Genomic DNA, 27,777 nt, shown 5'->3' with positions numbered 1-27,777 from the left:
CTGAAGGAGATTGTCTCATTCAACGAACTGGAATAGATGTCATCCCGATTATCTAGTACGTGTATTAGTTTCATCTGATTATTACCACACGTTATTTGGCCGTCACTTCACGTAGTTTGAGCTTCACCACCGTTATCAGAGCAACCTCACCTATAAGCTTTCAAAGCTTCTATTCCTGGAAGAAAGCATATGTCGTTGGCTCCCAAATACCAGCAGGGTACGCTTTAATCTCTCATGCTATCATGAAAAGTAGCCTTCTGATAATGTTTGTGCGATTCAAGTGTGTCAATACCAGTAGTTCCTAAAGGAAGCGTTCTTCCACTAATCATTTGTGAGCTCCCTTATTCTATCCTGATCCCTCCCCAATGAATATCTAGTTTCATTAATTGGCAACATGCACAGAGATGGCAAGTAATCGCAACGACCGCGCCACCATGAATTGGTTGGCTTGATAGCCATACAGACTAAACTAGTGTATGGATAGTATGATCAACTGACAGAGAGAAAGGGAGGAGCCACAAATAGCATTTAACAACCATGTCGGGGAGCCTGTCTTTAATGGGCACAGCAGCCTCGCCAGAAGAGGCTCGACATACGTCCCCTTAGGCGCCAGAGGCTTTAGGAATATCTTCAAGGGAAAATCTATATGAGTTCGTCTTAATTAAGCACACAGATAGTAAAGAGTGCCTACAAAGGAGACCATGAGTTTCTGGGGCTAACCCCCCGGGAATAGCCCGCAATTGCATTGAGAATTAAGAAAGAAAAGGTAGAAACAGAAAAGGGAAAAAAAGAGGAAAAGAAAAAGGAAAAGAAAGGAGGGAAAGAAGAAGGGAAAAAGGAGAACCGCAGTCCGAGAGATACAGAGGGAACGTAACTACTCTCCGCACTGCATCAAGGCATTTAGGCCGAATTGAAAGAAGGACTCCAGACGTTCGCCATGTAATTGCCGACCTGCCAAACAACATTCGACAGAGTGGCAGCGAGGCTGGGAACTTGTTGCTCGATGACAGTCAGTCGGGATCCCTGTTCTTGCAGCTGATATTGCATCTGCTCGACCTGGCATTGGAGGCCGACGCAGCAGTACTCAAGAACTCGGATCCGCTCCTGAGCCTCTGCTAGGGTCTCGTCTGGACTGAATGGCCCGTGAGTCAGAACGGTATCCTGGCGGATGGGAGTGACAAAAGGGCTACCCAGCATGCGCTGGGCGCCGCCGACAGGAGTTGCCGGGCCTGTTTGATCTGAAAGATTAGTATATGATTTGCGTATTAGGCTATGCGTTGCTTACTGTCAACAGGACTTGCCCCATCCCTGGTAGTAGAGTCGATTTCGTCTTCGAGGCCATAAGTTTGCACGCTCTTGAGGCCTAGTTAGCTTGATATAGATTTTTGGGAGGGAAGGTATGAGTCCACTGACCGACCGCATTTGCGGAGGAGCAGAAACCACGCGCCTGCCGGGGAGATTGGCAGCTCTCTCCTTCAAAGCAACACCACACTCAGACATATTGGTTGTTGTAAGGCGAATGAAAATTCCTTGCGTTCATGACATCAATTGGGGTTTTTGGATGTTGAGTTGGTGTGGTAGTGAAAGGAAAAGAGGAGAAGAGGGCAAGGGACATTCACTTGGGATGAGTCCTCTTGTCCAGATAGGCAGTACCTTCCCACGAGAGTGTTCCTTGAAACATACACTTATTACAGTGTATTATACTATATAGAAGTATTTCTTGGTACACTAGGGTTGTGGTATGGCCCTTCGCCATTCTTGGATTCTGGTCCTGACACAGGAATGAAGATTTGAAAATCAAAAATCTTTATTCATAGTTCTCGTATTATCAAGTTTACTACCAATTGTTTTAGAATTAGGGTTTACGTTACTTACCACCGACAGGTCTTTCCCCATCTCCGTGAATGGAATCCACTTGCTTGTCGGGTATAAGGGTCTCCGAGCTCTTGAACTATGGTTAACTTGATGTAGATTCTCACGAAGAATGAGTTCACTAACCGACTCCATTTGAGGAGCAGCTGAAACAGCGCGCCGGCCGGGCAGAGCTGTGGCTCCCTTGTTTAAAGAAACGCTACGCTCGGACGTTAGAAGGTGATTGAGAATGTCTTGTGTTCAGGATAACTATTGGGGGATTCGAATGTCGATCTGGTATGGTAGAGAAAGGAAAAGAAGAGGGCAAGAGACATTCACTGGAGATGAGTCCTCCTGCCCACATGGGCAGTACTTTCCCCCGGACAGTGGTCCTTAGAAATTTCACCTGGTGCAACATCTTGGACTATATTATGGTATATAAAAGTGTTTCTTGTTGCTCTAGGGATTGGGTATGGCCCTGGGCCATTCTTGGATTCTGGTCTTGACACAGGAATAAAGAGTCGAATTTTCAAACGAATTAATCGATAAGGTGATTCAAGTGTCGATGGCCCCAAGGGTGATTGGCAGAATAGGACAGCGTGAAGGAAGAAAGAGCTATTCAATAGAGATATTCAAGTCCCACCTGGACGGTGCCTGGCGTCTGAACCAGGCACTAGCCTATCCCCTCGAAATATCGCAATGATATCCATGGATACTCTGGCTCCGTATAGGCAGCAATAAATTATTATATTTTTAGTGTGTTCTCAGCTGACCGGCTAATTTCGTGCGCTTGATTATATTAAACATACTATTCAAGTTTGCAAGTGGGCTTTGCTTGCAAGATCAATTACAAAGTACCGAGCTTGTAGACGAATGATGTTGCACAATAAGGAAAGAAGCAGGGAACAGAAAAAAAAGAATTTAAAGGCTACTTATGGCAGCAGGTAACTAGTAGATAACAAAGGGAATCACAGCTTTCGCGAAATATGCAGGTTTGCTCGATATTCCCTTTTCGATTATTAGATGAGAGTGTATTCTAATACATAATGTAAGATGGGAATGCTCGTAGGCTGTCTGCGTTGGCAGACGGGTCGATCGCGAAGAGACAACACCACCACACTCGCAGAGTGCAAGGAGACGATAGGCAAACGTGACGCTATAGAGAATCAACAGAACGAGCAGTAACAGAACCTTTCATACGCAGTATATCGATACCGCAACCTCAGCAGCCTCAGTAGAACATTTTCATAAGGGGGAACATGCATGTTGAATTGATAATCTAGAACGAACGCTACTTATTCTCCTGAAACAAAGCAGAAGCCTTGTTACTAAGGCTTCTGTCACCTGATGTTGAGAGCGGAAATCCCCATTACAATAAGTATCAATGCCAGGTGCCACTTTCAAGTTGTATGAGCTAGTACTACTACAATGAGGAGAAGCGGTCAATAACTACTATACGAGGCAGGTATTTTCGATTGGCCATGTTTAGCATACTGGGCCAGGCTTCCGGCCATTCGTATTGCTGGCAGATAGTATATTCACGAAAGATAGGAATAGCTTGAATCTACACATCATACTAGTACTCTCGCACTCTTGTTCTTCCAATACATTACTCAAAAAATCTAGACTTTGCTTGTTGGAGTTTTGACCCTATTCCATTCTATTCCACCAGCATATCCAGATCGTAGTACTTCGTGCATCCCTCCACGCCATATTGATGAATGATTGAGTTCTTTCCAAACCATCCTACGATAGGACGTTTCACAGTATACTTCTGCAAGCTTGCACCATTTACAATACCAATATTTGACAACATCTTGCACCCAGTTGACCAAACCATTACCGGCCTCAGACACCCAATGTTGACTCCTTAACGAGGCCACCCTAATATCGCTTCAGTTGCCATTCGCCTTCACTGCAAAATTATTTCAATTTCAGTTTCGTTGGTCTTTTGGCGTCTGACTAGGGACAGTCGATTCTTCGAAAGGGGCAGATAAGACCATCCTACTTGCAGATATTATATAATCCGACGCCTTCGCTTCTTCTTCTATCCCTTGATCCTCATCTCCATACTTCAGGGCTACTATCACCCGATGGCTGGTCGTATTTTACAGGCAGCTGCCCGCTACATTGCGTAAGCATTCTCAAAGCTCCAAGGAAATATCTATGTCAATCGATCTAGGGTAGGAACTGAATTGAAAAAAGGCCCTACTGGTGGGAATAATCAATCACTGGGGCTCAGCCCCTTGGAAAAAGTACAACAAACAAGTAAAGACACCCTAGAAATACAGAGAAACTTTCAAAGGGAAGGAAACCGCAGAAGCACGCAAGAGGGTCGGAAATGAAACCAGGGTGAGGCACATTTGAGGACCTCATGCGCTGCCTGGTTGATTCCACATCTTATTTACGAAATCCACAACATAGGCGGTCATATTTGCGAGCCCTTGGCCGATATGCGTGCGGCCCGTCCCGCCGGAATGCATTCCGGGGGCCCAGCCATGAGTGGCCCAACAGATCGTTTAGTTTGCAAGTTTTGTTTGAATTCGATGCGTTGTGAAGATCGGGCTTGATGAATCGCGGATCTGGTGATGTTAAGAGAGGAAGAAGGCTCGGAGTAAGCAAAATATACTATCCACGTAGGAAAGCATCGGGCTTGGGTCGTGCTTTCCTTAGCCCCCGTAAACATGAATTGCCTCGCCGCGTAGGAAGGCAGTAGTAATATACAGATTTAGAGGATCTCATCTTGCAATTCTAGTTAGACTTCTTTTCGTAGCATTCGATTTCCATCACGGACATTCACCAAGTTTTCAAGCTCTTTTTTGAAAAGGCTGAAGGTACTATAAATAACGATATAGAGCAATTATTGTTAGACTTCATGGCAAAGGTAGGATCTAAATATGAAAGGTGTGATTACCTTCAAATATATACAATTTAACTCACAGCGGCCAAGCTGCCACTTACCTAGGTAGCAAACAATGAGTTTCATTGGCTACGAACAATTAGTAGCTTATTGTCCGGAGGGCCATTGCTTATTCCATATATTACTATATTGGCGAGTGTCATTAAGTATACAATTATTCTATTTTCTCTACAGCAAGGATACAAATGGAAAAAAGCCCTACTGGTGGGGATCATGGATTAATTGTCAGTCGAGCCTATAGACACACTGAGAAGGAGAAGCAGAAGCAGAAGGATAGGCATAAGCACAGGCATAAGCACAGGCATAAGCACATGTAGACGAAGAGACCGAGGCAGAGACCTAGGCAGAGAAAGAGACAGAGACAGAGGCAGAGGCAGAGGTAGAGATAGAGAGGGAGAGAAAGAGAGGGAGAGAAAGAGAAGAGGAGAGATAAGGGGGAGAGAGAGAGAAGGTAGGGAAGAGAGGAGAGAGTACATAAGAGAGAGGGGAGAAGGAGGAGGTGAAGAAGAGAGGAGAAAGGCTCTAAAAGCTGAAATAAAAAGAGCCCAACAAGAGAAAATCTCGTTGAAGACACAGGCGGCCCTTTCTCCACGTCCCTTAACTCTGACAGCGTTTACGCCGTCTGTGCAATTGAATGCACGACGCTGCGGGCGAAGTTGGCGACATATCGCGCAAGGTTATTCAGCCCCTGTCCGATAACGGCGACGTGAAACGCCAGTTGGCTGATCTGAGCATAGACAAGACCGTCTCGGCGCTCCATCCGTACAAAGATCCTGTTTTGTAGACGATCAATACGGTTGTTTACGTACGCCAGAATCGATCTCTTAATAGCCTCATCGGAGGTACTGGTTCGGCCACAAGTAACTGGAGAAGAGCCACAGGTATTTGTTACCTCCTCCTGTATAGAAAGGCGCCGCTGTAGGGTCTGGTTCTCCTCTATAAGGGCCAGTACGTGGGCCTCGAGGATCCGAATTCGGGCCTCGTTCGTTTTCTCTCCCTTGCCAAATAAAGTTGGAACCCTTCGCTGACGATTTGGGTGGGGATTGTCCGTAGGAGTGACGAAAGGGTCACCAGCCCTGTTGGCTGGGCGTGCTTCTTGAGTTATGTTCCTTTAAAGTTCGATATTGGGCTTCGACTTACTTACTGCAAGCAGGCTTTGTGGTTTTGTCACCACCGTGGAACCCCGCAATGTCCTTCGGATAATTCTTCCTCTCATTCTTTATGTCTTGTTAGCTCGATCTAAATTCTCGGCCAATACATGCCACTCACCATTCCGAGTCGGGGCGGTGCAGACACGCTGCGGAGACAGGCACCAAGCCCAACCTGGAAGGCAGGAAGGTTTGCTGGGGGCTCTTCCATAGCTTAGAGGTGGCAGGAATGCGGTGCTTTGGTCGGGCTGTTGTAAATGTCGTCCATGAGATACTTCACTTCTTTGGTTGTTCAGAGAAAACGTGAATCTAGTAGCGCTGAGAGAGAAAAATAACGACACATTCACTTGGACATACAGGAAAGCCTTAATCCGGGTCGTGCCTTCCTTCCTTAGCCCCCGTGAACATTAATTCCCTCACAGCGTCAGATAGTACTGATAGTATATATCTTATCTGGCAACTCTAGGTAGACTTCTTATCATAGTATTCGATTTCTATCACGGAAAGTCACTAAGTTGTCAAACTCCTTTTTTGAAAAAGCTGAAGTTACTATTTATACTGATATAGCAGGTATTGTTAGACTTCAAGTTTAAAGATAACAGTGGCGATCATATAAGAAGAGATAGTGGTGTAATTTGATCAAGGAGGAAAAGAAGACATAGAAAAGATAGGATCTAAGTATGAAATACGTGATTGCCTTCAAAGATATACAATTTAACAAACGGCGGTGAAGCTGCAACTTAGCAAATAATGAGTTTCATTGGCTACAGACCATTAGTAGCTTGTTGTCTGGAGCGCCATTGACTATTCCATGTACTACGTACTAATTGGCGAGTGGCATTAAGTATACGATTATCCTAGTTTCTCTACAGTCAGGACACAAATGGAAAAAGCCCTGATCATTGGGATCATGACTTACTGCTCAAGCCTATAGACAGAAACAGAGGCAGCTCCAGAAGCAGAAACAGAAGAAGAGAGAGGAAGAGGCAGCGCCTGCACACAGAGAGAGACAGAAAATGAGACAGGGCCACACACACATACACATACACACAGGGGGAGAGAGAGTCAGCTGCAGCATTCATGCAGTGTCTGTAACGGAACGCTGAACGTCCCGCACCAAGTTGGCTACGTACTGGCTGAGATTGTCCAGCCCTTGCACAATATTGCGAACGTAGAATGCAAGCTGGCCGATCTGGGCATTCACGTAATAATCTCGTCGATCCATCCGTGCACAGAAACTCTGTTGTACGTGATCAAGACGATTATTGACGTAGGCCATGATTGACCTCTTGACTGCCTCATCGGAGTTGCTGGTAGAGCTGCGAGGAACTGGGGAAGTGCAAGAGGTATTGGTCGTCTGCTCCTGTGCACGGAGGTGTCGTTGAACGGTCCGGTTCTCTTCGATGAGATCCAGGACGTGCGCCTCGAGAATCCGAATCCGGGCCTCATTTGTCGTCTCCCCCTTCCAAAGAGAGTCGGGGCCTTTCGTTTGCAGTTTGGGTGGAGATTCCCAGTTGGAGTAGTCAGGAAAGGGTCGGGAACCAAGTTGGCTGAGCCTGTGGTTCCGCCTATGCCCCGAAAACCCGCATCTTCCTTCGGAGTATAAGTCTTGACGCCTTGTTAGCTCGATATAAATTCTCTGTTGGTAAATTCCACTCACCGGGTTTTCCAGGCGCGGCGGGGCAGACATCCCCCGGGGCCGGACGCCAACTCCCGCTTGGGCGGCCGGATCGTTCTCTAGTGGCTTATCCATAGTAAGTTGACACGCAGAAAGAAATGGGTTTGGGTCCTAGTCGGGAATTTTGATCAACATCGTCAGTAGAATACTTCGATTGTTTGCATAAAAGGTGAATCCAGTAGTGCCGCGAGAGAGAAATAAAACACATTCACGTAGGGAAACCTCGCTCTGGGGCGTGCCTTCCTTCCCTAGGCCCTTGAACATTTGTTACCTCGTAGCATATAATTCTGCTATGTAAAAATATAGCATTCCATAAAGAATAAACCCGTTGCGTGATAATTATGTATGCACGGGTACTTCCTCATTGTTCTTGCTCTCCAAGGTGTGTATAACAGTAGAATCCATGAATATTGCGTCATGTTTCAAAAAGCACTTCTGCCGGTTGCATGGAATAAAAGAAAGATTTCAGTATAACTGATATCACCTATCGGCATGCTTTGAAGTAAAACTCCCTATTCGTGGGGTTGTCATGAATTGTTGGAGGTCATGATCAACCCCAGGCCATGCGCACAAAACACAAAAACAGATCGTTACTAGTAGGGTTGAAAGTGGCGAGGAAAACACTGGGGAAAATAGAAAAAATAACAATAACAGAAGAAACCAAAGGAAGTTTTCTAGCGCACCCTTGAACATTTCAGGGCATAACGGGGCATCGACCATAGTAGGTAGGATAGCTCCGACGATTGATCCGCTGATTGATCTGCCGATTATTCTGATTGTGTCGAAATCGTCCTCTTGGAACTCATGGTCGTCAGGGCAAACCCAGGAAATATGTGGTATTGTTGGCGCTGTCACTGCTACACATTCTGATTCTTCCTAGCCTGGGAGGTTAACGATCTATCCGAAAGCCATACAGGATCCAAGTTTCGGTTCTGCAGATCAATTCGAGACCACGCCCCACAGAACTCAGCCCCAAGCCAGAACTCCGGCAGGTCTCCAAAGGCCGATAATTGACGACGGCGAATACGAGCAGGTAGAGGGAATATTCGGAGGATATTGGCATGCCGCGAGAGAGGAGGGAACCGACTGAGGGATAAGTTCTGGCTTCTAGGGCATCCATTCTGCGTTGCTGAATGGCAACGGTACAAAATGAAAGCGACGCTTTTGGCTTCCGCATCTCTTTCGTTGACCTCTCGTGGCGAAAGCCCAAAGGGAGGGTCATGATGCTGATCGGCGGGAGTCTGGAAAGGACCGAGCAGTATGTGCTGAGCCGGGCTAGGGGCATTCGCAGGACCTGTTATCGTCAATCAATTAGTATACACCTTTCGTGTATACAGTAGGGTAGAGATCTCATACCGCCAACAGGTCCGGGAATTAGAGAATTGGCGCCGTACCGGAGGTTGATTTCACCATTATCTTCATCCTCTACCAGGCCCTTTATGCGTATTTAGCTTCATATCAATTTCACGGTTGGAGCTATGAGGCGCCAGATCCCAAAACTCCACTCACAGATCGAATTCTGGCTGGAGGAGGCATGTTCCCAGCTCCTTCAGAGGCGGCGCTGACTTGCGGTGGATCTCCAGTATCCATAGTCCGCGTTGGGTTCTGCGAGCTTTGGTCGTGCAGATCGAATAATTCGTAGTGAGAAAGTGATAGGTTAACAAGCCTGGGAGAACGAGAGAAAGAGGTTGGAGCAGCCATTCACTGGAAGGTGGCAGCCACCAGCAGGAGCCGCACATTCCACGATGCTCGTACCATCCCTTCAGTTACTAGTGTCAGTACGTAGTACCAGTATTGTAAACGATATAGTCGTGCATGATTATACCTTGCGCCTCCGGTTCATAGCATGGAATTTCGCGCCGCATGGCAGCTATATACCTAGTTAATCTACCCTGTCGATGCTACTTACCTCCAGTCCCTTGGAGTCTGTCGACTATATCTCAACTTCAGGTCCGAGTCCCAGGCGGAAAGAAATTTGTGCTTTCGTCATATTGAGTCTATACAGCTCTATCGTGGGGACGTGCTGGAAAGGTTCCGATGCTCCGCGGTTTTAAAAATTATTCTGTTTCAAAGCCAAAGTTGCTGCAGCTGTAGTGGATCGTGGGAATGTGAAGATAGAGATACGTGAAATTTTGGTGGTGAATTTAAAAAGAGGACAAGCCAAAGCTAGTCCGAACCAAACATAAAGCGCCTGATGACTCAACCTATACATTTCAACGAACGGCAACGGAATTCCTACTACTTAACAAGCAATGCGTTTATTGGCTACTGACCATTAGCAAATCAGTTTATTTTCCAGTGCTCTATTGCATGATGATATCTACTGCGTATATCGACGCGTGATTTTACCTCGTACACGGCTATGCTACAAAAGATAAAGATAGGACACAAATGATAAAAAATCCCTGTTGGTAGGGCTTTATAGATTACTGTGATTGATTGTTTAGAAAAAGCTCGTCAGAAATATTGAAAACAGGACAGATTAGGACAGAGCAAGACAGACAGAGCGGGTCAGACAGAACAAGGCAGAACAAGGCACAGCGAGGCACAGCAAGGCAGAATAGTACAGAACAAGACAGAAAAGAAAGCCGTAAACAAACAGACAAAGATACGCAAAGGTGGGCGGAGATAGGCAGAGACAGGCGACAAGAGACGGAAAAGGAGGAGGTTTGGAACCCCGAAACCAGAGAATGCCCCCCCCACCAAGTACCTCAAGACATGTAGGTAGGATTTCCGAGGGGGTTCATGCGCTGTCGGCGGCAGGACCTGGAAGCCCACAGACGAAATTAGCGACGAAGTGCGCCAAATTGTTCAAGCCCTGAACAATATGGGCGACATGAAAGGCCAACTGCCCAACCTGGGCATCGACGAGAGCGTCTCTGCGGTTCATCCGCGCATGGACACGCTGTTGTAGACGGTCCACCCTGTTGTTGACATACGCAAAAATAGACCTCTTGAGCGTCTCTTCGGGGTTGACTGGGGTCACGATGAACGGGGGAAGCGCTCTGAGCATTCGTTATCTCCTCCTGTACACGAATGCGGCGTTGCAGGGCCACGTTTTCTGCTTGGAGAGTCAGCACCTGCGCCTCGAGGACTCGAATGCGTGCCTCAGTAGTCTTCTCGGCCGCACCGAACAGGGTGGGAACCTCTCGTTGGATGCTCGGGTGTGGATTTCCTGTTGGCGTAACGAATGGGTCTGCCAGGAAATGCTGGCTGCCGCTGCTAGCCATGCTGGCTAGGCTTGTTCTATAAAATATGTTACTTCAAAGTTTTGTATTGGGAATCAATTTGCTTACTGATAATAGGCGTAGTGATGAATCGTCTAATTGTAGTTAGCGAGAGAAAATAGGAGGAAAAGTGTGTGTATTAGACGAGTGGTGAAGTGGGAAGCTACTACTAACTATCAGACCGGTGGGAGGCAACCTTGGTGCCTGAGGCCTAAAGGCCCCAACATTAACAAGTGTAGTCGTTCTGTTTCGGCGATGGGGTTCCGCATGGTCATGGTCATTGGGCCCATTGCTTGTCAAACGCTTTACTCGTTCTCAGATTTATATAAATCCCCCGTCGGTAAATCCTATCCAAGATTTGCCACCGCACAAGTGGGGAACATGGCGCTGGGACAGTCGCCGTACGGCACTTTGCGCCTGGAAATCCCCATACGGCTCGCTCGGGTTTGGCATACAAGATTGAAGGCATTTCAGTTGTCTGCCCGAATTGGATGTATAATTAAATTCAGTCAAAATAGAGCAATGTGGTGGTAATGGGCGATGAAGGGGAATAGGGAGGACACATTCCAGTTCACAAGGGAAAAGGCTTCAGCTGTGTTTTCCTTCCCCACTGACAGTCCGTGGCGGATGCAGTCATAGTATCGCAGCATAGTATATATAGTGATGGTTTCTGCCAGTGGTCTCTTGGCATATTAACATGACCGGCCAAGAACTTGACGTTCACTGGTTTTGGGCACACGAGGTATAGAGAAGGAGCAAGAGAATAATCAGAGTACTTAAATAATCCGAATTGAAGTCTTGGGTTTGCACGGTGTGCTTTTCTTCTCTTACTCCCGATGATTAAATTGATATGGCCTATAGTGCCCTTCTACTGTTTGGATCTACGATCGACCACGATGGGATATCCACGTGGATTCATGGATTTAATCAAAGGGAACACGTAGATGATAAACAAGTTCTACTACTAGAGCAATTATGAATTCTGGGGTGTGGGCCCGGGCATAGCCCAAATAACAAACAAAGGTACCGACAAAAAACTAAAAATGCAAAATGAAACAAGGCTATCAAACACCATTGCTGGAGAAAGACGGGATTGTCCTCCCCGTGGGCATAGAAGCGATGACTAGGAGATGACTAGGAGGACGTGAAGATGTGAAGAATTGATACATGAAGATAGAATAACTGAGGCTCTATGTACTCACATGGGCGGTATGTGGGCTGAATGAGCACAGTGAGAGCCATCGGCCTCTCAACAAGAAGGTATTTATGAACAAGCCGTGGTGGGTCTGGGGACAGCGGAGGCAGGGTCCGCGATCTGTCCGCCCTTATTGACGGGTCTAGCTTCCTGTGCTTGAACCTGGGTTTGAGTCTGAGCTTCGCGGCGGTCCATACAGACCGCACATATGCCAGGTCAGATTGCCTGACTGCATTATCCGAGGTACCGGGGCTCTATTCAATGTATATTAACTCGAGCTTGCTCTTGATGAAGTATTTTCGTTGTGTATGTAGTAACGGTAGATTGTAACTGCAAGTTTGGAACAGTAAAATCTTAATCTCTCTTTCAAGTTACTACCAGTGCTAGAACCTATTAGTATTATCTTCCATCCTAATCATGATTAGGAAAAGATTAGTATCTTTTTAGGCTAGAAAGATATATAGTGAAGAGGCTCCCGGAAGACTCTCGATGCTCCATGGTTCTACTATTATCTTCTGAAAACAAAGGTCGATGTTAAGGTTGTATATTGTTAAAATACGAAAGTAGAGATACATGAAAGGTCGGCAGTGAATTTTGATAAAAAGAAGAAAGAAGATAAAGCGAAGCTAGGATCCATACATATAACATATAATATACTCAGTATCTAATTAAACTTTTACGAACAATGATGGAAATTTCATTTCATACATAATAGGTCTATTGGCCACTGATTATTGGTAGGGTAGTAACTTCAAGTTGTTGTCTAGAGTCCCATTGCTCAGTACTAATATATACAACTTGAACGTTATATCTGCGTCCGCGTAGAGTATAAATGCATCCATGCCAATCCATCTATAGACAGGACAGAAATAATATGAAACGTACGCCGTGAAAACAGATAAAGAAATTGAAGTAAAAAAATCAAAAAACCAGCTTTCATTGGTGACCCAACACGGCCCTGCCAAAATTAAAGATGCCAATCAGTCTGCGTAACTTCATTTGTAAAGCCTTGTGTGAGGCTAGAGAGGTAATAGTCAGACCTTTGACTACAAACACAGACATAGATGCATAGAGACAGCGACTGAAACAGAAACAGAGACACACAGAAAGACACAGACTGAGTGAGAAAAAAAACATACAGAAAAAAAGACAGACCGAGAGAGAGGAAACGCTTTGCAACAAATGAAGTATGTTTCAGAAGCTACCTGCGCCGAAATACGAACTTCATACTTTCGGCCAGCAACACAATGATCAATTGATAAAGGATAAAGGTCACGAAAAACAAGAAAACAAACATCTTAGAGCAAAAGGAAACAGAACAGGACAAACAACAGAGGGAAACCACCCCCGATGAGTTGATGCGGCTCAAGACCCTTCATTGGGCAGGCTGAATCCCTCTCCGGAACCCGGAGATACTTGCTGCGACGTTACACACGCTTTGCCAAAGGTTGGTGAGCCCTTGGGCCATTGCCCCCAGCCGATGCTCTACCAGGTCCACGCGGTCGTCTAGTCGTTCTATTTGCGGAAAGGTCCTGAAATGGAACTGCTCGAGGCGGAAATGGACCATCGCGGTAACCGAAGTCAAGGTACGGCAAAATGCTAAAGCCGGAGAAGGAAAGGAAAGGAGAAAAACAAGGCAAACACACTAGACACCAGTCCCGGGTGTAGGCATATCTCTGCACCCCATGGGGCTGAACGTATTCAAGGTGAATGTTTGGTGGGTGTCGAGATGTCGGAGACCTGCTGCGCTTTGTTTGCGAGGGCCCCGTCACGATTAGTGATGCAATCTTCCAGTGCGGGCAGTCTATTATCAAGCTATTGAAGCTGGAGGTTCACCTGAGAATCACGACGGTCCATACGAGATCTCACGTAGGCCAACACCCACTGTCCCACTGCCTCGGAGGCAGTGGACATGCTCCGAGGAATAGGGGCGGAGGCAGTGGACATGCCCCGAGGAATAGGGGAAGAACCTGACCTGTGAACCACCGCGTCTACCGCGTCGATACGGCGTTGCTGGGTGGCAACGGTATTGATGAGTGCCTGGATCTGGACCAGGGCTCTTTTCTCGTTGGGATTGTGCCCGGAAATTCCGTAGGGGGGCTGCCCACGAGTTGAGACTCATTATCATCGCGTACATGTGGCTGAATTCCTCTCCGACTGCTCGTTCGACTTCTGCTTGAATGAAGGCCTTTACGCCGGCGGCCGAGCTGTCGGAACTTTCGGCATCAGGCTCGTCAGTCTCCATGTTTCTCTCCGGGCCCTCGGGCGTGTAAAAGGCCTCTGAACTTGCGGCCAGGCTGTTTCCTGTTCATATATCTTAGATCAATGTATATTTGGATAGGTAGGGCTAGGGTCACTTACCTTGAGCGGGTTGACTTGGAGCTCCATCAGGGCGCGAGGATCCGGGTTGGGCGCTGAAATCGACGTCCGGGGTAGTAGGCTTTAGGCTTACTTAGAATGATAGGGACCCAAGGGGGACGACGAGGGCACCTGGCCGACGGATTCCACTTACCGATGGCATCGGTGCTGGTATGCTCTGGCGAGCTTTCAGTGATAGCGGCCGCCTGGCTTCGCACCCCCCACTGGCACGCTCCCCTGACATCCTTGACTAGAGAAATGTTGATTCTTGGATTCTGCGACAAGATTCAATGATTTAGTCGTGATAATGATGTTAAGCGAGGAGGAACTGGCAGAGGAAGAAAAACGAGAAAAAAAAACATTCACCTAGTAAACCCCACTAGGCTGAAATGTGCCTTCCAAAAAGGGGTCTTTCTCTAGTTTTTCCCTTGGAGATAAATCAATCGATGGCATCATATATAGTATATATAATTATCTTTCGGCGCTCTATTCCATTGTGTCATATTCTTCACTGTATGATAGGTATCTTATAGTTCTTCAAACAGATTTCTTTGCGTCCAGCTCTTTTCCACGACAAGTTGATTCGGGCTTCAAAGCAGACTCATGCGGCTTTTCGCGATTCCAAAACACCGGCTGCAATGCCCTTTTGTAGGTACTGTTGGGCTTTTTGAGTATGTCCGACATGGTAGGATGAGGGCGCATTTCGGGATTCTTCATATTGGTCACGAGTATATTTACCAGATAAGGGTTTCCACTCGTGGATTAGTTACTAGGGCCAGATGCCCAAAAACAAGGGATTATGAAGCATACTAGCCTTGAACAACACAGCGATGAAATGCCCCTTTTTAAGTAAAAAGGAGAAGGGGGCAAAACAATAAGCAAGATAGGGTATAAGAAAGAATATGGAGAAACAGGAAAATGAGCGGAGAACGAGAAGGAAAATACAAGACCCAAAGGAAAAGAGGGACAATTTACAGCACCGAGGAGGAGGAGAACAACTATGAAGAGAACGACGATGCTTCACATGGGTTCCAAACAGCCCTGCCATCGTTCCAGACGCCCCCTTCCCGAAGTCCAGGCGGTCAACCCCAGGCTTCACACGTTCTGAGCTCCATTGGGAACGCGTTAGACGACAACAGCCAGGCTAACTTTTGAGGTGGTCTGTCCGTGCTTCCAAAGCCCCACCTCGCGACACAACAGCCCCGAGGTGGGGTTACTTTTAAACGGCCGACCATTTGACCTCTCTAGCATCTCACAGGCTAGATTGATTGCCATAATGTCCACTCTTCTGGGGCCCATGGCCTCCAAATGGGCATTTAACTCAGCCCGGGTCAAGCTGGTCTGGTATGGAATCACGGGGGGAAACTTCGTCGCATTGTCCAATCTCGCTGCTCGCACTCACGTTGGCTGTCGGCGGGAAGTACTTTGCTACCTGTTCGTTTGAATGCATCAATCTGTAGTTCTTGGCTTAGGATTGGAGTTGCTTCCAGTCAATCGGCTGGTAGTCGGGGTTTCCGACCAAACGCAGGTTCCGAGAGCTCTTCGAGACTAGTTAGCTTTGTATGAATATTGAAGAGATGGGTGGGAGAAATGGAACAGTAGATCCACTCGTGCATACCAAGTCTGCTCCGGGGCCGTCCGCCAGATACGGCGACTCCCCGATTGGGAGACTGCTGACTCATGTCGGATTGCAAAAACAAGGAATGTTTTGGAGGATTTGAAATTTGCAGGAGAGAAGTGTGTGGCTGGCGATTTCACCCATTCCCCAAGGCTTCGAGCTGAGTTCCTGATGGAAGTGGAGATGGGAAGAGTCCTTTAATCACAGTTAGCCGTATCGAAATAATGACGACAGGTACAGGAAAATGCCTGATAGCCAGATCCCACTTACCCATGCCATAGCTGCCGGAGCAGACGTGGTCCGGGACGCCCAACAGAAGCGGTGCGTCATGCCTTCGAGTCACCGGTGCCTGTATCCATCGCAGTAGCCAGTAAATCTAGTAAGCACTCAAACCCCGAGGGTAATATATGGCTGCGGATTCCGAGTCGAAACATCGCTGTGGTGTGGTGAAGAGGAAAAGAAAAAGAAGGAACTTCACTCGGGGAAGCTGGTGCCCGGAACTGCTGCCTCCACAATCCGCAGACTGGCTCCTCGTACCCGTAGGACTAGATCCGTCGTGTAGTTATTCGGACTTCAAAACTATTTCAGTATTTGTCTTTCGTATTAGGCGCTAGGTTGCCGTGGACTGGCTCACCAGTAACTCGCCGCGGCCACCCGACTGCGGGGTTCAAATTTCGGTCGCTGGAGAACTGGAAGGATTCTTAGATTGATAGAAGCTTCGATGCGAGATAAGCCGAGATATAGTACTTACTGATGTCAGTGTCGCCGGTGTAGATGTGCTGCGGCGATGAGTAGGATGACCGGCGCGTGCTGTTTGCGAACCTTCAGTATGCTCCGCCATTTCAAACAGTCAATCGACTAAATTTTCAAGTTACGCATGTCGAAGCTTGAATAACTTTTGGAAGGACTAGTAGTAGATGTGCTCCAGTTGAATGGGGAAGAAAAAAGGGAGAAGGGGGGGGGGGAAGGAGTCATTTGCCCGGGCTTGGAGGAAGCCTAGGCAGCTGCTTCCTTGAAGTTGTTCTCTCAAACTTGGAACTCTTCCCAGGTTCAAGTTGGACCACCCGGGCACCTGGTCATGTACCTAAATTTCAATTGCGTGGAATATGGTCTACTTTATACCTAGGTAGCTGACAAATTATGTCAAGATAATATCATATGAAAAAATATATCATAATAGTTGACGAGGCGTCCAAGGTCCCGGATTGAGGGGTTTCTTGCAAGTTTGGCCTTTGGTCATCAATGCAAGTCACTCACTGCCCACGGAGGAACAAGATAGTACATTAATCCATGGCCTATTGATGCAGTTATGGGACCAACCTAGACCGACAATCACGTCAGTATTTTCTGAATCAATAAAGAAACGGGCAGAAGCATTCTGGAAAGTTTACCCAATGGATCCAATGGTATCCGGGAAAATGCGAGCCAACATAGACACCAAAACATCTTGCAGGATTTAACGCTAATATGAAGTTAGCACAAGCTCCGCACAAACGACGGGATATCGTTATCAAAGACACATCTTACAAGCTCCTCCATACCCCACTCGTGTGAATGCTGACGCCCAGCTGACAACACCCAAAGACAGTCCTACTAGCCACGGTGAAAGAGCCGTACCATAGACTTTGGACTGTCGGGGGTCCAATCCTACGCCGAAAGAAAGAAACAAAAGCGTCAAACAGCAAATGAATTCCAATACAAAAGCTTCTCCAGTCGGAACAAGGGAGGTGTCGATATCACACCCACCAACGACAAAGTTTCGCGAGCCGAACGACGTTCGAAGCATGAGACCAGCCAATGTGCCACCCAGAATTTGTCCGGCAAGATAAAGAACCATCCGAGGAATCGAAATAAGTCGAGCAAAAAAGGTGGCCATGGTGATCAGCGGGTTCAGATGAGCGCCACTGACCGAGGAAAAGGAGAAGATAAAAAGAGTCAGAAATAGCCAGTTGGTAATACCCCCAACCAAAGGTCCTAGGAAGGTGGCTGTAGAATAAATACCAGCGGCGTCGCTGGATGCAGGGAGGGTCGTTGTTGGGATAGGCGAGTGTGCAGATAGCCATGAAGTCATGAAAACGAGCATCATCGTCCCTAGATTGTGAATAAGCCCGCGTTTCTTCTGCCATTCCGAAGCCGCGGTAGAACAATCTCGATGCTGACCAGAAAGCTTACCTACGCATTCGACTGCACCGAACTTCCAAAGATCGATATCGGAAAAGGCTGCCAGGCTGAATGACTGCTTCAAGCTCATCAGCGGTGCCGCATCGGGCATGCGCTTCAGTAATTCCGCATTGCTGGCATCGCTGGGGTCCAGCACTAATCCCTGATTGCCACCGATCCGGCCGGCAAAAGGCCGAATGGTTGGCTTCAGCCCCGACCTCTCAATATTATCGTCAATATTCATGGAGCAGGTTCCATGCTGCTCCGGGGCGAAGGATGGTGACATATTAGGTCTTGGATTCTCTTCTCTCGAGCAGGACTCTCTCCTGCACAAGTTGAGGAGAGCCGAAAATTTTCGTTTCAGCGCGCGCAAGGGGGAGGTTGGAGTATTTGAGCGTAAGCGCTAAGCTCAGAGATAAAGTTAGCGTGTAAGATATTCTAGAAGAGAAAAGGGTACACTAAGGCTTCGCTAGGTCCAATTTAGTTTAGTTTTCTAGGAATCAATCTTCCTGATGTAATTCCCGGGCGACCGAGCGATCCGGCCGAAAGCGTCCTCCGTGGCCTACCGTTGCTCCGTTGCCGACTCACAAATTCCCGATCGATTGCCTCGTGTCCTAATTCGAAAGTTCAGCAGGACAATTTTTAACCGAGTCTAGTATAAATTGGAGATTGCGTTACAGCATTGCAGTATTATTTGAGATCATTCAGTGGCTGAACAGAAATGCTCGGGTGTCAATATCCCCAGTATGCGATCGGGGATAACGGTGTCATTCTGAATGTTTTCAAATACCAGTATAGCTTGAGTTATAGCTTGAGTTCAGCGATGAGCGCACACTTTGAATTTTTCGCATGCAAGCTTGTCTTACCAGGTACCTGCCGGGGTCGGAATCCATGGATTGGCGCGCGTTATTTCCAGAATCTTTGGGGAATTGGCACATGCTCGCATATTCCGTCTGTATTGATATGTCTAGGAAGCAACCATTGACGAAAGGGCCGCTCTTATGCGGCCATCACAATTAACTACAGCCACAGTCCCATAGATATCTCCATTGAAAGAAAACGACAGAATCGCAGAGAAATAAAGATAGAAAATGAAGAAGAAAAAAAGAAGCGGAAGGCAGCGATAACAAGAACCAGACGCAGACCGACCAGAAAAATTGAAACCAGACAAAGAAAAAATGATTAAAACAAGACTTTTTCGATGCGGGACGAAGTGAATAGGTACTAGGTTAGAGAGATAGGGTAGGTGATCGGATGCACTCTACAAGCCGGGATCCTCCATGCCCAGGCACAATTCCAGACTCTGCGTGATAAGTGCCATAGGTCATTTGCCAGGGTTGAGATATTCTGCATGGTGATGGAAACACGAGTTTCTAGCTGCTCGATGCGCAGCTCGAGCAATTCCACCCGTGATGTCAGTGAGCCGAACTGGGGGGTGTCGGCAGACGGTAGGCGTCCTGATCTCGCCATCATTTCGGTCGCCAGTTGGATTGTCATAATCTCCATTTCTTTGGCGACTTCCTCCTTCACCGCGACCTCCAAATCAGCCTTAAATTCGCCGTGGATGTTGATTTGGCCAGGTATGGACACAGAGGGACGGATGTTGGAATTAGACTCCATGGGGGAACCCGGAATTCCGACAGGCGTGTTGAAAGGACTGTCCAGTGCATTCTGGGCACAAGGTTAGCTAGCTTAGATTAAACCGCATTATGATGACTCGAGAGATCCCACTCACCGATATCATTGGCGTAGGTGCAGAAAGCGCACGAGTGCGCCTGCCAAGGGCAAGACTTTTCGCCTTCATTGCCTCGGAATGGGCATCCACAGAAATAGCTTGCCAAAAGGTCGGGGCCCTGCTGGTTTGAGAAGTACTCGCTGTTAAGGGATTTTTTATTATTATTGTCACAGTCGCCGTGGTAATGTGTTAAGGATACGGAGAAAGGAGAAATGAGAACGGAGAAGAAGACATTCACTTGGAAAAAAGCCGCGTACAGAGGAAACCGGTCCTTCTCAAGTTCTTGCGAGATTTGTCGAGTTTTCAGTTAGATCAAGTCCTCCGGATTTCCCTGCTACTAGTAGTATGATATAGTATTCGCTCTTTTCTACTCAGTCATGAGCTGGGTACGATGAATGATAACCCTTGTAAATAGTCGCGCCCAGATTCCAGATATCTTGGGCCAAATCTGAAAGTCCTTGGGCAATCTTAAAAACCCAACGACCGAGAAACGCAACACGATAATCATACTCGCAAGTTGTCCTTCGTGATGCCTGAGCTGCTAGTTTATACTATTCTCGATCATTGTGCAATGTCTTTCGTTAAATCGCCGATGGACTTGTTCTCTGATCAACTTGACGTTTCCAGGTTGGCCGCTGAAATCTTTCCGGATAATTCCCTTCAGTCCCCTAGTTATGCACTTTTATATACTAGCACTGAATTTCAGATTTTAGCTTGTACCTGCGTGGTTTCAGGCCGTGGAAAGATTTTCAAAAATCAAATACTGGACTTAGCCTGTGAAATTTGCGATCTATCATTTGCTCAACGCAGCAAAATGGAGGACCCAAATATGGTGATGGATGATAGGATACCTAGATCTAACATATCTACACATGAGCGTCATGGGCTAGCTCCGCATACTAGAGGAGGTTAGGCTCTCATGGTTCAGCATTATTGGAATCATGAGCCAGGGCCAGAACCGTCCTGCAGGAGTTCCAGATTGTCGACATCAAATCCCAGAGGCTTTGAGTGAGATCTGCCAGGCCCAGACCGACTTCAGAGACTTAGTATATGAGAACTGCCCGGTGTTGATTACACGTGCATTTGTCCACCTAGGCTAGCGCTGACACTGTCCATGTCAGTGCACATCCGGAATTTATGGTCGTCCCAGCGAGTGTTGAGGTGAAAAATGAAAGACGCTTCGAGGTCATCTATTGCGGCAGCAGGGAATTCAGGGTGGACAGGGGCGGGAATAGATTGACTAACGGAATCCGAATATTTAACACGTTCCTTGAGGGCCTTTGGATCTTTGAGGATCCTTAGAAAAGCATCCTGGGCTAGTTATATCCCTCGCTTGTACCAGATTGGCCGGGGGGGTCACCTGCGAATGCCCCAATGCTATCCGCGATGCTTTTGGTTATTTCGTCTGTCATGTCTTTGGGCCATGTCTTTGGCCATGTCATTCAGTCGTCCATCTATTTTCATTGGGTTGCTTCCCTTTCAAGGTTCTTTCCTTTAATTTGTCATCCTCTATCTTATTTGTTTGATATGCTTCTCAATATAGAAACACCTCACTTTGATTTTTGAATTTCCCTTTGTTTGATACTCTATGTAATAGACAGCGCTATTTGTACTTCTCTATACCTGACCAGATATGCGAGGAATATATCTGTCAAATCGGGGCCACCATGCTACTATCGGGGACTTTCTCCAGGCTTTCACCAATAGCAGCCATACAATCTCAACATGCGCGTTCAAAAGGTCAGCATGAAGAAAGTCTGAGGAAAAGCAAAAAGAGACGCAAGGGTGTAGCCTCGCAGGTCATCCACGAGAGCCGCACTAGTCCCGAATAGGCCAAATAGGCAACAATGTCAGGCCCCGATTATTAAAACTAAGGCATAGTAAAGTACGCTAAACCCAAGGCAAACGGTTACGTTGTGCTAACACTTTCCCCGATTGGTGACCAGTAAAACTGAAACCTTGGTCGTTAATGGGTTGCCTAGTAGTAAGTTATGCGGCTTATGCCAAGAGCAGCAAGACTAGTTCTAAGGGGAAAAGCCGACAATGTCTCCTCGCTGCCTATTAATTGACAGGTTGACCATCGTTTTGCCCATCCTGCTTAGGATTTTATTTCAACTTCCGAAGACTCTCTTCTCTCGAATCCTTCTTGAAGAAAAGTTGTGGAAATGTTTAGCTTTCGCATCAGCAAGCAGGAGCCCAACACGCGGCCGAGGGATAGTATTGACTCCCCAGCGAGTCTGAAGAACGACCCACCAAATTCTAACGAAACAATCACCGAGGAGAAGAAATTAGAAGAGAAGATACTCTCCCTTTATCAGGTGGTCTGGCTTGGCATTTATCAAGTCCATGACAAAGACGGACGAAGTCACGCCTTTCGACTAAGTGAGCTTTTTTATGGCGCGGGGATGTCCTCCTATGTCGACAAGACCGAACAAGAGGCCAGCGACGATCACGGAAATAAGCGACCGAGAAGGAAAACTGGGGCGGAAACCCGTGTGATAGACCCTCTGTGGACAGCTCTGTCCAAGGAAGGCCTATCGAGTCTAAAGCTCTTCGAAGGACTGTCTATCGCATCGCTAGAATCGGTGATTGAACTGGTTGAGGCATATGTGAGGGAGATAGCCAGTGTGAATGCGTTGTATCAAGTACTGCGGGAGCTGCAGGTGGGATTTCGGACTCCAACAGAGGATGACGAACAGGCAGTTATAAAGAATTTCGTGCCCGTTTCGAATGACTTTGCAAGGCGGCTTCGTCATCTAGATGCAAGACTTAATGTTCTTGTTTCAGATTTGGAGGATGAGTTTTGGAATGAGCATGGGGCAGTCAAGGGAAGGGAGGGCTGGCGGGTCCATGATGTGCTTTTTCCGCGGTTCCCGGCACGCACTGGGAAGAAAATGAGCTTCTCTTCTTCAATGAAGATTTAATCCACTGGCATTGCTATGATTCAAAATGTTGGGACTGAGCTACACCGTTGATGGAAATGCGGCAGGTCGGTAGATGGACATTACTTACCGTGGTTTCCTCGTCGATGTTGATACCATCACGCAGTTATTGCACAGGATTTATGGGATACTTTGTCAAATCGATTCAATCGAAGTTTCTAATTGGTACTATCAATACATTTAAGCAGTGCTATCCTTATAAGCACCAAGCTTGAACAGCTTCTTCGCATTCTCCCGCCCAATCTTATACCGATCGGTCTCATTCAACTCCGCATTATCAAACCAATCACAGCCATCCTCGAACGTCTCAAAGGGATAATCAATGCTGAAGAGAATACGATCAGAGCCAACCTCCGCCATACAGAAGTTAAGCGTGGTGGTCGAGAAGTGACCGGAGGTAGTAATCCACAAATTCTGAGCAAAGTACTCGCGAATAGTCTTCTTGCAAGTCTCCGCCAGACCAAGCAGCTTCTTCCGATCCTCAAACCAGTGATTGATTCGCCACATATCGAACGGGATGTGCTCGCCTAAGTGGCCGAGAATAATCTGAAGCTTGGGGTGACGATCAAAGACACCGTTTGTCACCATACCCAGCGCATGCAGCGAGACACCCTGTGCGAAGGAAAGAGGAGGTCCAACGAGCCACTTGCGGTCGGCCCAGAGCTTATCGTAAATTGTGCCGGTCGGGTTTCGCGGGTGAAGGTATAGGGGGACATCAAGTTCCTCGCATGTTGACCAGAAGACATCCCATTTTTCGTTATCGTAGAAGATCATGTCATCGCCATCGGCACCGGCTCTTTGTGTATCGTTGACCAAGGCGCCGAGGAAACCGTACTTCGTCACACAGCGGCGGAGCTCTGCGGCAGCTTCTTCGGGGTCGTGCATGGAAAGTGTACTGTGGTGTTGTTAGCCCTGGAATTCTCGTCGCAGCTTCGACTTTTGGAAGTATGGAATTCTTACGCGAATGCGGCGAAACGATCTGGGTGCGCCTTGACGCGCTCGGCAATATAGTCATTAATTTCAACAGCCAGAGCATGTGCATCCTTGGGGTCCCAAATATCCTGCACGCCGGGCGCAGTGTATGAGAGAATTTGCAGACCGACACCGTGCTTTTCGGCGAAGTTCAGTCGAATGGAGTCGACGTCGTTGATCTCTGCGACGTGCTTGTCGACGTCAGTGGCGAACAGGCCAGCCCACCATCTCGTCTTCTCCTTGAAGCGCGGCAGCGCGAAAGCTTCTTCGAGTGCGATCTTTCCTAACATCGTGATTTTTTGTTATTGTGAGAGAGGGAGGTTGTGAAAGTTATGAGCTGGGATGGAAGGTGAGTTGGATATATAACCAGGCTTCGCGGGGTAGCCCCGCACGTTCGGAACACGGCACTTCAAGTTGGACCAACACTACTACTAATACTATTAGTAGTATTAGAAATGAAGTACAACCCAGCTCCGACTGCTAGCATTCACTTGCAGCTACCGTGTTACAACGACAGCTCTTCCGAATAATCGGTTCACTTCCGACGCGCGGTCCGCTTTCCCCCGCAAAAAAGCGAGGAATGCGGGGCGGATGAAAAGTGCCGAGCCGCGTGCCCGATCCGACGGCGGCGGAAGAGGAAGAGGAAGAGGATCACTGTATTGCTAAGGGCTGAGTAATTAATTGTTTTCATTATAATGATGATTAATATTGTTAATTTATATATACATTGGTTTATATCTGTTTTTATTCTTTCGGTTCTTTTGATCATGAGAAATTCGAAGTGTCACAGTCTGCCTGCCACGATCCACGCGAATGGACAATGGACACCAGCATTCCCAACACGGCAAACTCAAGTTTCAGTTTGATGCTATACACAGTAGCCTTGAAAATAACTTGCGTGAAATAAAATCCAACGTACTCAAGGACAACAAGTGTCACATCCATCAGGATGGCCGTCACATTTACCGCCAATAGTTCGTATAGTATCTTGTTGCGCCGTTTATCGGTTTCGGGACTGAGTTTCATCATTCGGATAGTGTCATAGATGTATATACTGGATATTGTCGTTTCTTGAACGGCAAACCACGTAACTTGGAGCCGCTCGATCACTTGGAATCCATTTGCCCAGTGTTTGCTTTTTGGGAGGTAAGCGTCGCCGACATTCATCGTGATGGTCGGGATGACAATAAACAGGCTTGCAAAAATAAGCCAGCGCACCGCTCTGAGTACGCGTATATTTTGCGACACGAGGTGAAGCCGCGAGTAGAGAACGACCGACTGATTTGGGACCATCATGACAAACCCCAAATTCGACAAAAACATAGACAGCCATAGTGGAGAAAGACTGAAGAACTGAAGTGTCGGACCGATCGTCGCGGGTATCACACCGATGGAGGCAGAGGTTATGAGGGACCAGAAATAGAGGCTGCGATAGCGACGGAAGCTGAGAGGGATGAGGACGGATAACTCGAGCGCGTTATACAGGGCGATAGTCATGAAGACTACGATAGCGATTCCGAGCGCGATGTTCCCGCTGCCAGGCGTAAAGAACGACGGCGCGTCTTCCTCAACTGCTACCATGATGAGCAAGACATCCAAGGTACACAGGTGAGGCCGGTGAGATGGGCAAGAGCTGGGGGCATGGCGTTGTCGTTTCGTTCGCTCACGGGGGCGCTGGGGGCGACATCCCCTTCTGTATATAGGGGATGGCGAGACGGGGAAAATAGGAGTACGTTAGAGTTGGGTCGTTTTCGCGTCAATCCTAAAGTAGTTGTAGAAAGGCTAATTAAAAGGAATTGGAGTCGTTTGTTGGGATAGCTGGTCTCGGTGGAGGCAAGATCGCCCGCCACCGCCCGAGTATTCCACGTCACTGGGGCGCCCGTCCAATAGCCATGGCCACAGCCAGGAATTAGCCTTTGCGGGGAATGGTACTGGAAATTACCCCAGCCTCGTGCTCGATTTCCCCGGATCGTTGATTTGGGAACAAGTCCCCTGCGTGGTGCCTGCTACCTTATTCGGCGGGGATTGGATTTGGTTTCGCCTCGGAAGGTGGCCGAGTGGTGGTGGTATTGGTACTTCATATTGGGTTCGTGGTTAATGATAGATCCTCCATGGAGATCAATCCAAAATTGGAGTAGGTTGAATGATCGACTGGAATCTTGATAAGATCTGGAAACATGAGTAACTATGTCGATCACACAGGTTCTAGAGTGCCATGATTACTGGTGATCTGCAGCGAGGACGACGTGTTCCGTTATTCGAAAGCGAGTTAATCTGAGGAATATGGTCGATTCTTGGCGGGCTCCACGACGAAATATCTGTTTTCAGTCTACCCCGAGGTGAAGGTGATTTCATTATTGGAGTCACTCTTATACTCTGCCTATCTGATGAAGATCTGACTTTTGGTCTACGAGGTCATACGGCAGGAAATATTCAATAGATGGATTCCGTGATCTGCAGCAAGAAGAACCTTGATTATCCTATGTCCCTTAATCCAGATCAGCAAAGGCTTGTGCCTTACCCATGTAGGCACTCCATGTAGTGAGGGGCTCATCAACAATCTGAAAGTATTGTCAGCGTAATCCTGATTATTTATGAAAGGTTTCGACGTAGAAAAGCGGTAGACCTACCTCAACACTTGAATCCAGTGCCTCGCCACCGTAGTATCCAAACTCTGGCATTAGACGCATATTTTCCAGCAATTCCTCCTGAGCAATCGCAGGCATCCCTGCACCAGCGAGAATGCTCTTAAATACTGCATGTGGCAGCTCTGCAAAAGCGGCATCCTTGCCAGCGTTGGGATACTCGTTCTTAAATGTGGCCAAAATTTCGAGAGGCGTATAGTACTTCGTAGCAGCATAGATCCGCTTGCCCAGAGTCTCATCTCGCTTGAGAAGTATGCTCTTGACGAACTTCCCTGTATCATATTCGGACGCAAATAGTGGTATCGGACTATCGCCTGGAATTGGAAGCGCAAGTTTCCATATACCTTCTGGCGTTTTCCGCAAATTGCCTCCGGCAATGTTTGACATGTAGAAGCCTGGAAGCATGAACGTCGCAGGAATTCCTTCGCTGCGGATGTATGCTTCGACCTTTGCTTTGCTGTCGAAGTGATGGACTTGGGAAAGCACACCGCCGGACACTGGTCCAAGGACAGATTTAGTAGACAACATTCATGAGAATGAAGGGAGACAAATACTACATACGCTTCGTGACATCTAGAAGGCTGCTCCATACCAAGTGTTGGATACCTTCTTCCTAATTTCCATTGTCAAGTCAGAAAATGCATTATTTCAAGAAATCGAGAAGTAAAAAATCAGTTTCCGAGTAAAGTCTCTCACCTTGCAAGCATCGGCGATGCCCTTTCCTTGAGCGAATTCAAGGTCGGCACTGTGGTGGTCCCAATAATTGGTAACCGCATATACTCCGTAAGCACCCTTCAATGCCTTTTTGACGGATTCATTATCACTCAAATCCGCCTTTCATAGAAAACTCGGAATCAGTTGGCTTCTGAAACGAATATTATACCAAAGGAGACTTACCGCAACAACTTGCGCGCCCTTCAAAGCCAGGGCTTTAGCGCTGGGCTTCGTGACGTCTCTGGTAATAGCTCTAACATTGAATTTGCTAGCTGTGTTATCCGCCAAGAGACTGCTGACGACAGAGCCACCTTGCTTTCCAGTGGCCCCGAAAACGACGATGATAGGCTTGGACATATTTACAATTTTCAAAATTGGGAGCTTGGAACCGGGAAGATGAAAACTGAGAAGCAATGAAGGAAGACAGCAAAGTATAAATGCAATAACTTCTGCTTATCGTAATAGCCGCCAAGAATACCACCAAAGCTCAAGCTGCAGCATGACAAATTGTAGTCCCGATTCAGAACGGGGTCCTGCTAGTAAGAATAAGCTGCATGGGATAATTCCAAATCGTGAAGCTTAAACTAAAGTCAAATATATTGATTCTTCCCGCC

At 47.3% G+C, this 27,777-nt stretch overlaps 14 protein-coding genes across 14 annotated transcripts; 2 read left to right on the top strand and 12 right to left on the bottom strand.

Annotated features, from left to right (window-relative positions):
- Nucleotides 1-900: 900 nt before the first annotated feature.
- Nucleotides 901-1,500, bottom strand: N7509_001339 (uncharacterized protein; the record flags this gene model as incomplete). Its single annotated transcript, XM_056625976.1, has 2 exons — nucleotides 901-1,238; nucleotides 1,410-1,500. The coding sequence occupies 2 exons, from the start codon at nucleotides 1,498-1,500 to the stop codon at nucleotides 901-903; spliced, it is 429 nt and encodes a 142-aa protein (XP_056494558.1).
- A 3,884-nt stretch (nucleotides 1,501-5,384) lies between these two features.
- N7509_001338 (uncharacterized protein) lies at nucleotides 5,385-6,130 on the bottom strand (the record flags this gene model as incomplete). The annotated part of the gene is made up of 3 exons (XM_056625975.1): nucleotides 5,385-5,866; nucleotides 5,916-5,988; nucleotides 6,041-6,130. 3 exons carry the CDS (start codon nucleotides 6,128-6,130, stop codon nucleotides 5,385-5,387), a joined length of 645 nt encoding a protein of 214 aa, XP_056494557.1.
- Nucleotides 6,131-6,997: 867 nt separating this feature from the next.
- Nucleotides 6,998-7,672, bottom strand: N7509_001337 (uncharacterized protein; the record flags this gene model as incomplete). The annotated part of the gene is made up of 1 exon (XM_056625974.1): nucleotides 6,998-7,672. The coding sequence occupies one exon, from the start codon at nucleotides 7,670-7,672 to the stop codon at nucleotides 6,998-7,000; it is 675 nt and encodes a 224-aa protein (XP_056494556.1).
- A 782-nt stretch (nucleotides 7,673-8,454) lies between these two features.
- N7509_001336 (uncharacterized protein) lies at nucleotides 8,455-9,187 on the bottom strand (the record flags this gene model as incomplete). The annotated part of the gene is made up of 3 exons (XM_056625973.1): nucleotides 8,455-8,891; nucleotides 8,954-9,032; nucleotides 9,107-9,187. The coding sequence occupies 3 exons, from the start codon at nucleotides 9,185-9,187 to the stop codon at nucleotides 8,455-8,457; spliced, it is 597 nt and encodes a 198-aa protein (XP_056494555.1).
- A 1,153-nt stretch (nucleotides 9,188-10,340) lies between these two features.
- N7509_001335 (uncharacterized protein) lies at nucleotides 10,341-10,827 on the bottom strand (the record flags this gene model as incomplete). Its single annotated transcript, XM_056625972.1, has 2 exons — nucleotides 10,341-10,502; nucleotides 10,549-10,827. 2 exons carry the CDS (start codon nucleotides 10,825-10,827, stop codon nucleotides 10,341-10,343), a joined length of 441 nt encoding a protein of 146 aa, XP_056494554.1.
- A 3,007-nt stretch (nucleotides 10,828-13,834) lies between these two features.
- On the bottom strand, nucleotides 13,835-14,540 carry N7509_001334 (uncharacterized protein; the record flags this gene model as incomplete). Its single annotated transcript, XM_056625971.1, has 4 exons — nucleotides 13,835-14,078; nucleotides 14,155-14,323; nucleotides 14,381-14,459; nucleotides 14,532-14,540. The coding sequence occupies 4 exons, from the start codon at nucleotides 14,538-14,540 to the stop codon at nucleotides 13,835-13,837; spliced, it is 501 nt and encodes a 166-aa protein (XP_056494553.1).
- A 755-nt stretch (nucleotides 14,541-15,295) lies between these two features.
- Nucleotides 15,296-15,532, top strand: N7509_001333 (uncharacterized protein; the record flags this gene model as incomplete). The annotated part of the gene is made up of 1 exon (XM_056625970.1): nucleotides 15,296-15,532. One exon carries the CDS (start codon nucleotides 15,296-15,298, stop codon nucleotides 15,530-15,532), a length of 237 nt encoding a protein of 78 aa, XP_056494552.1.
- Nucleotides 15,533-16,579: 1,047 nt separating this feature from the next.
- Nucleotides 16,580-16,836, bottom strand: N7509_001332 (uncharacterized protein; the record flags this gene model as incomplete). Its single annotated transcript, XM_056625969.1, has 2 exons — nucleotides 16,580-16,684; nucleotides 16,747-16,836. The coding sequence occupies 2 exons, from the start codon at nucleotides 16,834-16,836 to the stop codon at nucleotides 16,580-16,582; spliced, it is 195 nt and encodes a 64-aa protein (XP_056494551.1).
- A 669-nt stretch (nucleotides 16,837-17,505) lies between these two features.
- N7509_001331 (MIP transporter) lies at nucleotides 17,506-18,441 on the bottom strand (the record flags this gene model as incomplete). Its single annotated transcript, XM_056625968.1, has 1 exon — nucleotides 17,506-18,441. One exon carries the CDS (start codon nucleotides 18,439-18,441, stop codon nucleotides 17,506-17,508), a length of 936 nt encoding a protein of 311 aa, XP_056494550.1.
- A 938-nt stretch (nucleotides 18,442-19,379) lies between these two features.
- On the bottom strand, nucleotides 19,380-19,775 carry N7509_001330 (uncharacterized protein; the record flags this gene model as incomplete). Its single annotated transcript, XM_056625967.1, has 1 exon — nucleotides 19,380-19,775. The coding sequence occupies one exon, from the start codon at nucleotides 19,773-19,775 to the stop codon at nucleotides 19,380-19,382; it is 396 nt and encodes a 131-aa protein (XP_056494549.1).
- Nucleotides 19,776-22,055: 2,280 nt separating this feature from the next.
- Nucleotides 22,056-22,814, top strand: N7509_001329 (uncharacterized protein; the record flags this gene model as incomplete). The annotated part of the gene is made up of 1 exon (XM_056625966.1): nucleotides 22,056-22,814. The coding sequence occupies one exon, from the start codon at nucleotides 22,056-22,058 to the stop codon at nucleotides 22,812-22,814; it is 759 nt and encodes a 252-aa protein (XP_056494548.1).
- A 198-nt stretch (nucleotides 22,815-23,012) lies between these two features.
- On the bottom strand, nucleotides 23,013-24,094 carry N7509_001328 (amidohydrolase family protein; the record flags this gene model as incomplete). Its single annotated transcript, XM_056625965.1, has 2 exons — nucleotides 23,013-23,727; nucleotides 23,793-24,094. 2 exons carry the CDS (start codon nucleotides 24,092-24,094, stop codon nucleotides 23,013-23,015), a joined length of 1,017 nt encoding a protein of 338 aa, XP_056494547.1.
- A 475-nt stretch (nucleotides 24,095-24,569) lies between these two features.
- On the bottom strand, nucleotides 24,570-25,385 carry N7509_001327 (uncharacterized protein; the record flags this gene model as incomplete). Its single annotated transcript, XM_056625964.1, has 1 exon — nucleotides 24,570-25,385. One exon carries the CDS (start codon nucleotides 25,383-25,385, stop codon nucleotides 24,570-24,572), a length of 816 nt encoding a protein of 271 aa, XP_056494546.1.
- Nucleotides 25,386-26,293: 908 nt separating this feature from the next.
- Nucleotides 26,294-27,520, bottom strand: N7509_001326 (NmrA/HSCARG family protein; the record flags this gene model as incomplete). Its single annotated transcript, XM_056625963.1, has 5 exons — nucleotides 26,294-26,365; nucleotides 26,435-26,946; nucleotides 27,011-27,062; nucleotides 27,146-27,283; nucleotides 27,347-27,520. The coding sequence occupies 5 exons, from the start codon at nucleotides 27,518-27,520 to the stop codon at nucleotides 26,294-26,296; spliced, it is 948 nt and encodes a 315-aa protein (XP_056494545.1).
- Between the last annotated feature and the right edge of the window lie 257 nt (nucleotides 27,521-27,777).

The sequence above is a fragment of the Penicillium cosmopolitanum genome (genome assembly GCF_028827165.1).
Source record: "Penicillium cosmopolitanum strain IBT 29677 chromosome Unknown utg000003l:1.0-3747932.0:1.0-3751027.0, whole genome shotgun sequence".
Classification (NCBI taxonomy): Eukaryota; Fungi; Ascomycota; class Eurotiomycetes; order Eurotiales; family Aspergillaceae; genus Penicillium; species Penicillium cosmopolitanum.
The sequence above is the reverse complement of the archived record's forward strand: the minus strand, read 5'-3'. Positions and strand labels throughout refer to the sequence as shown.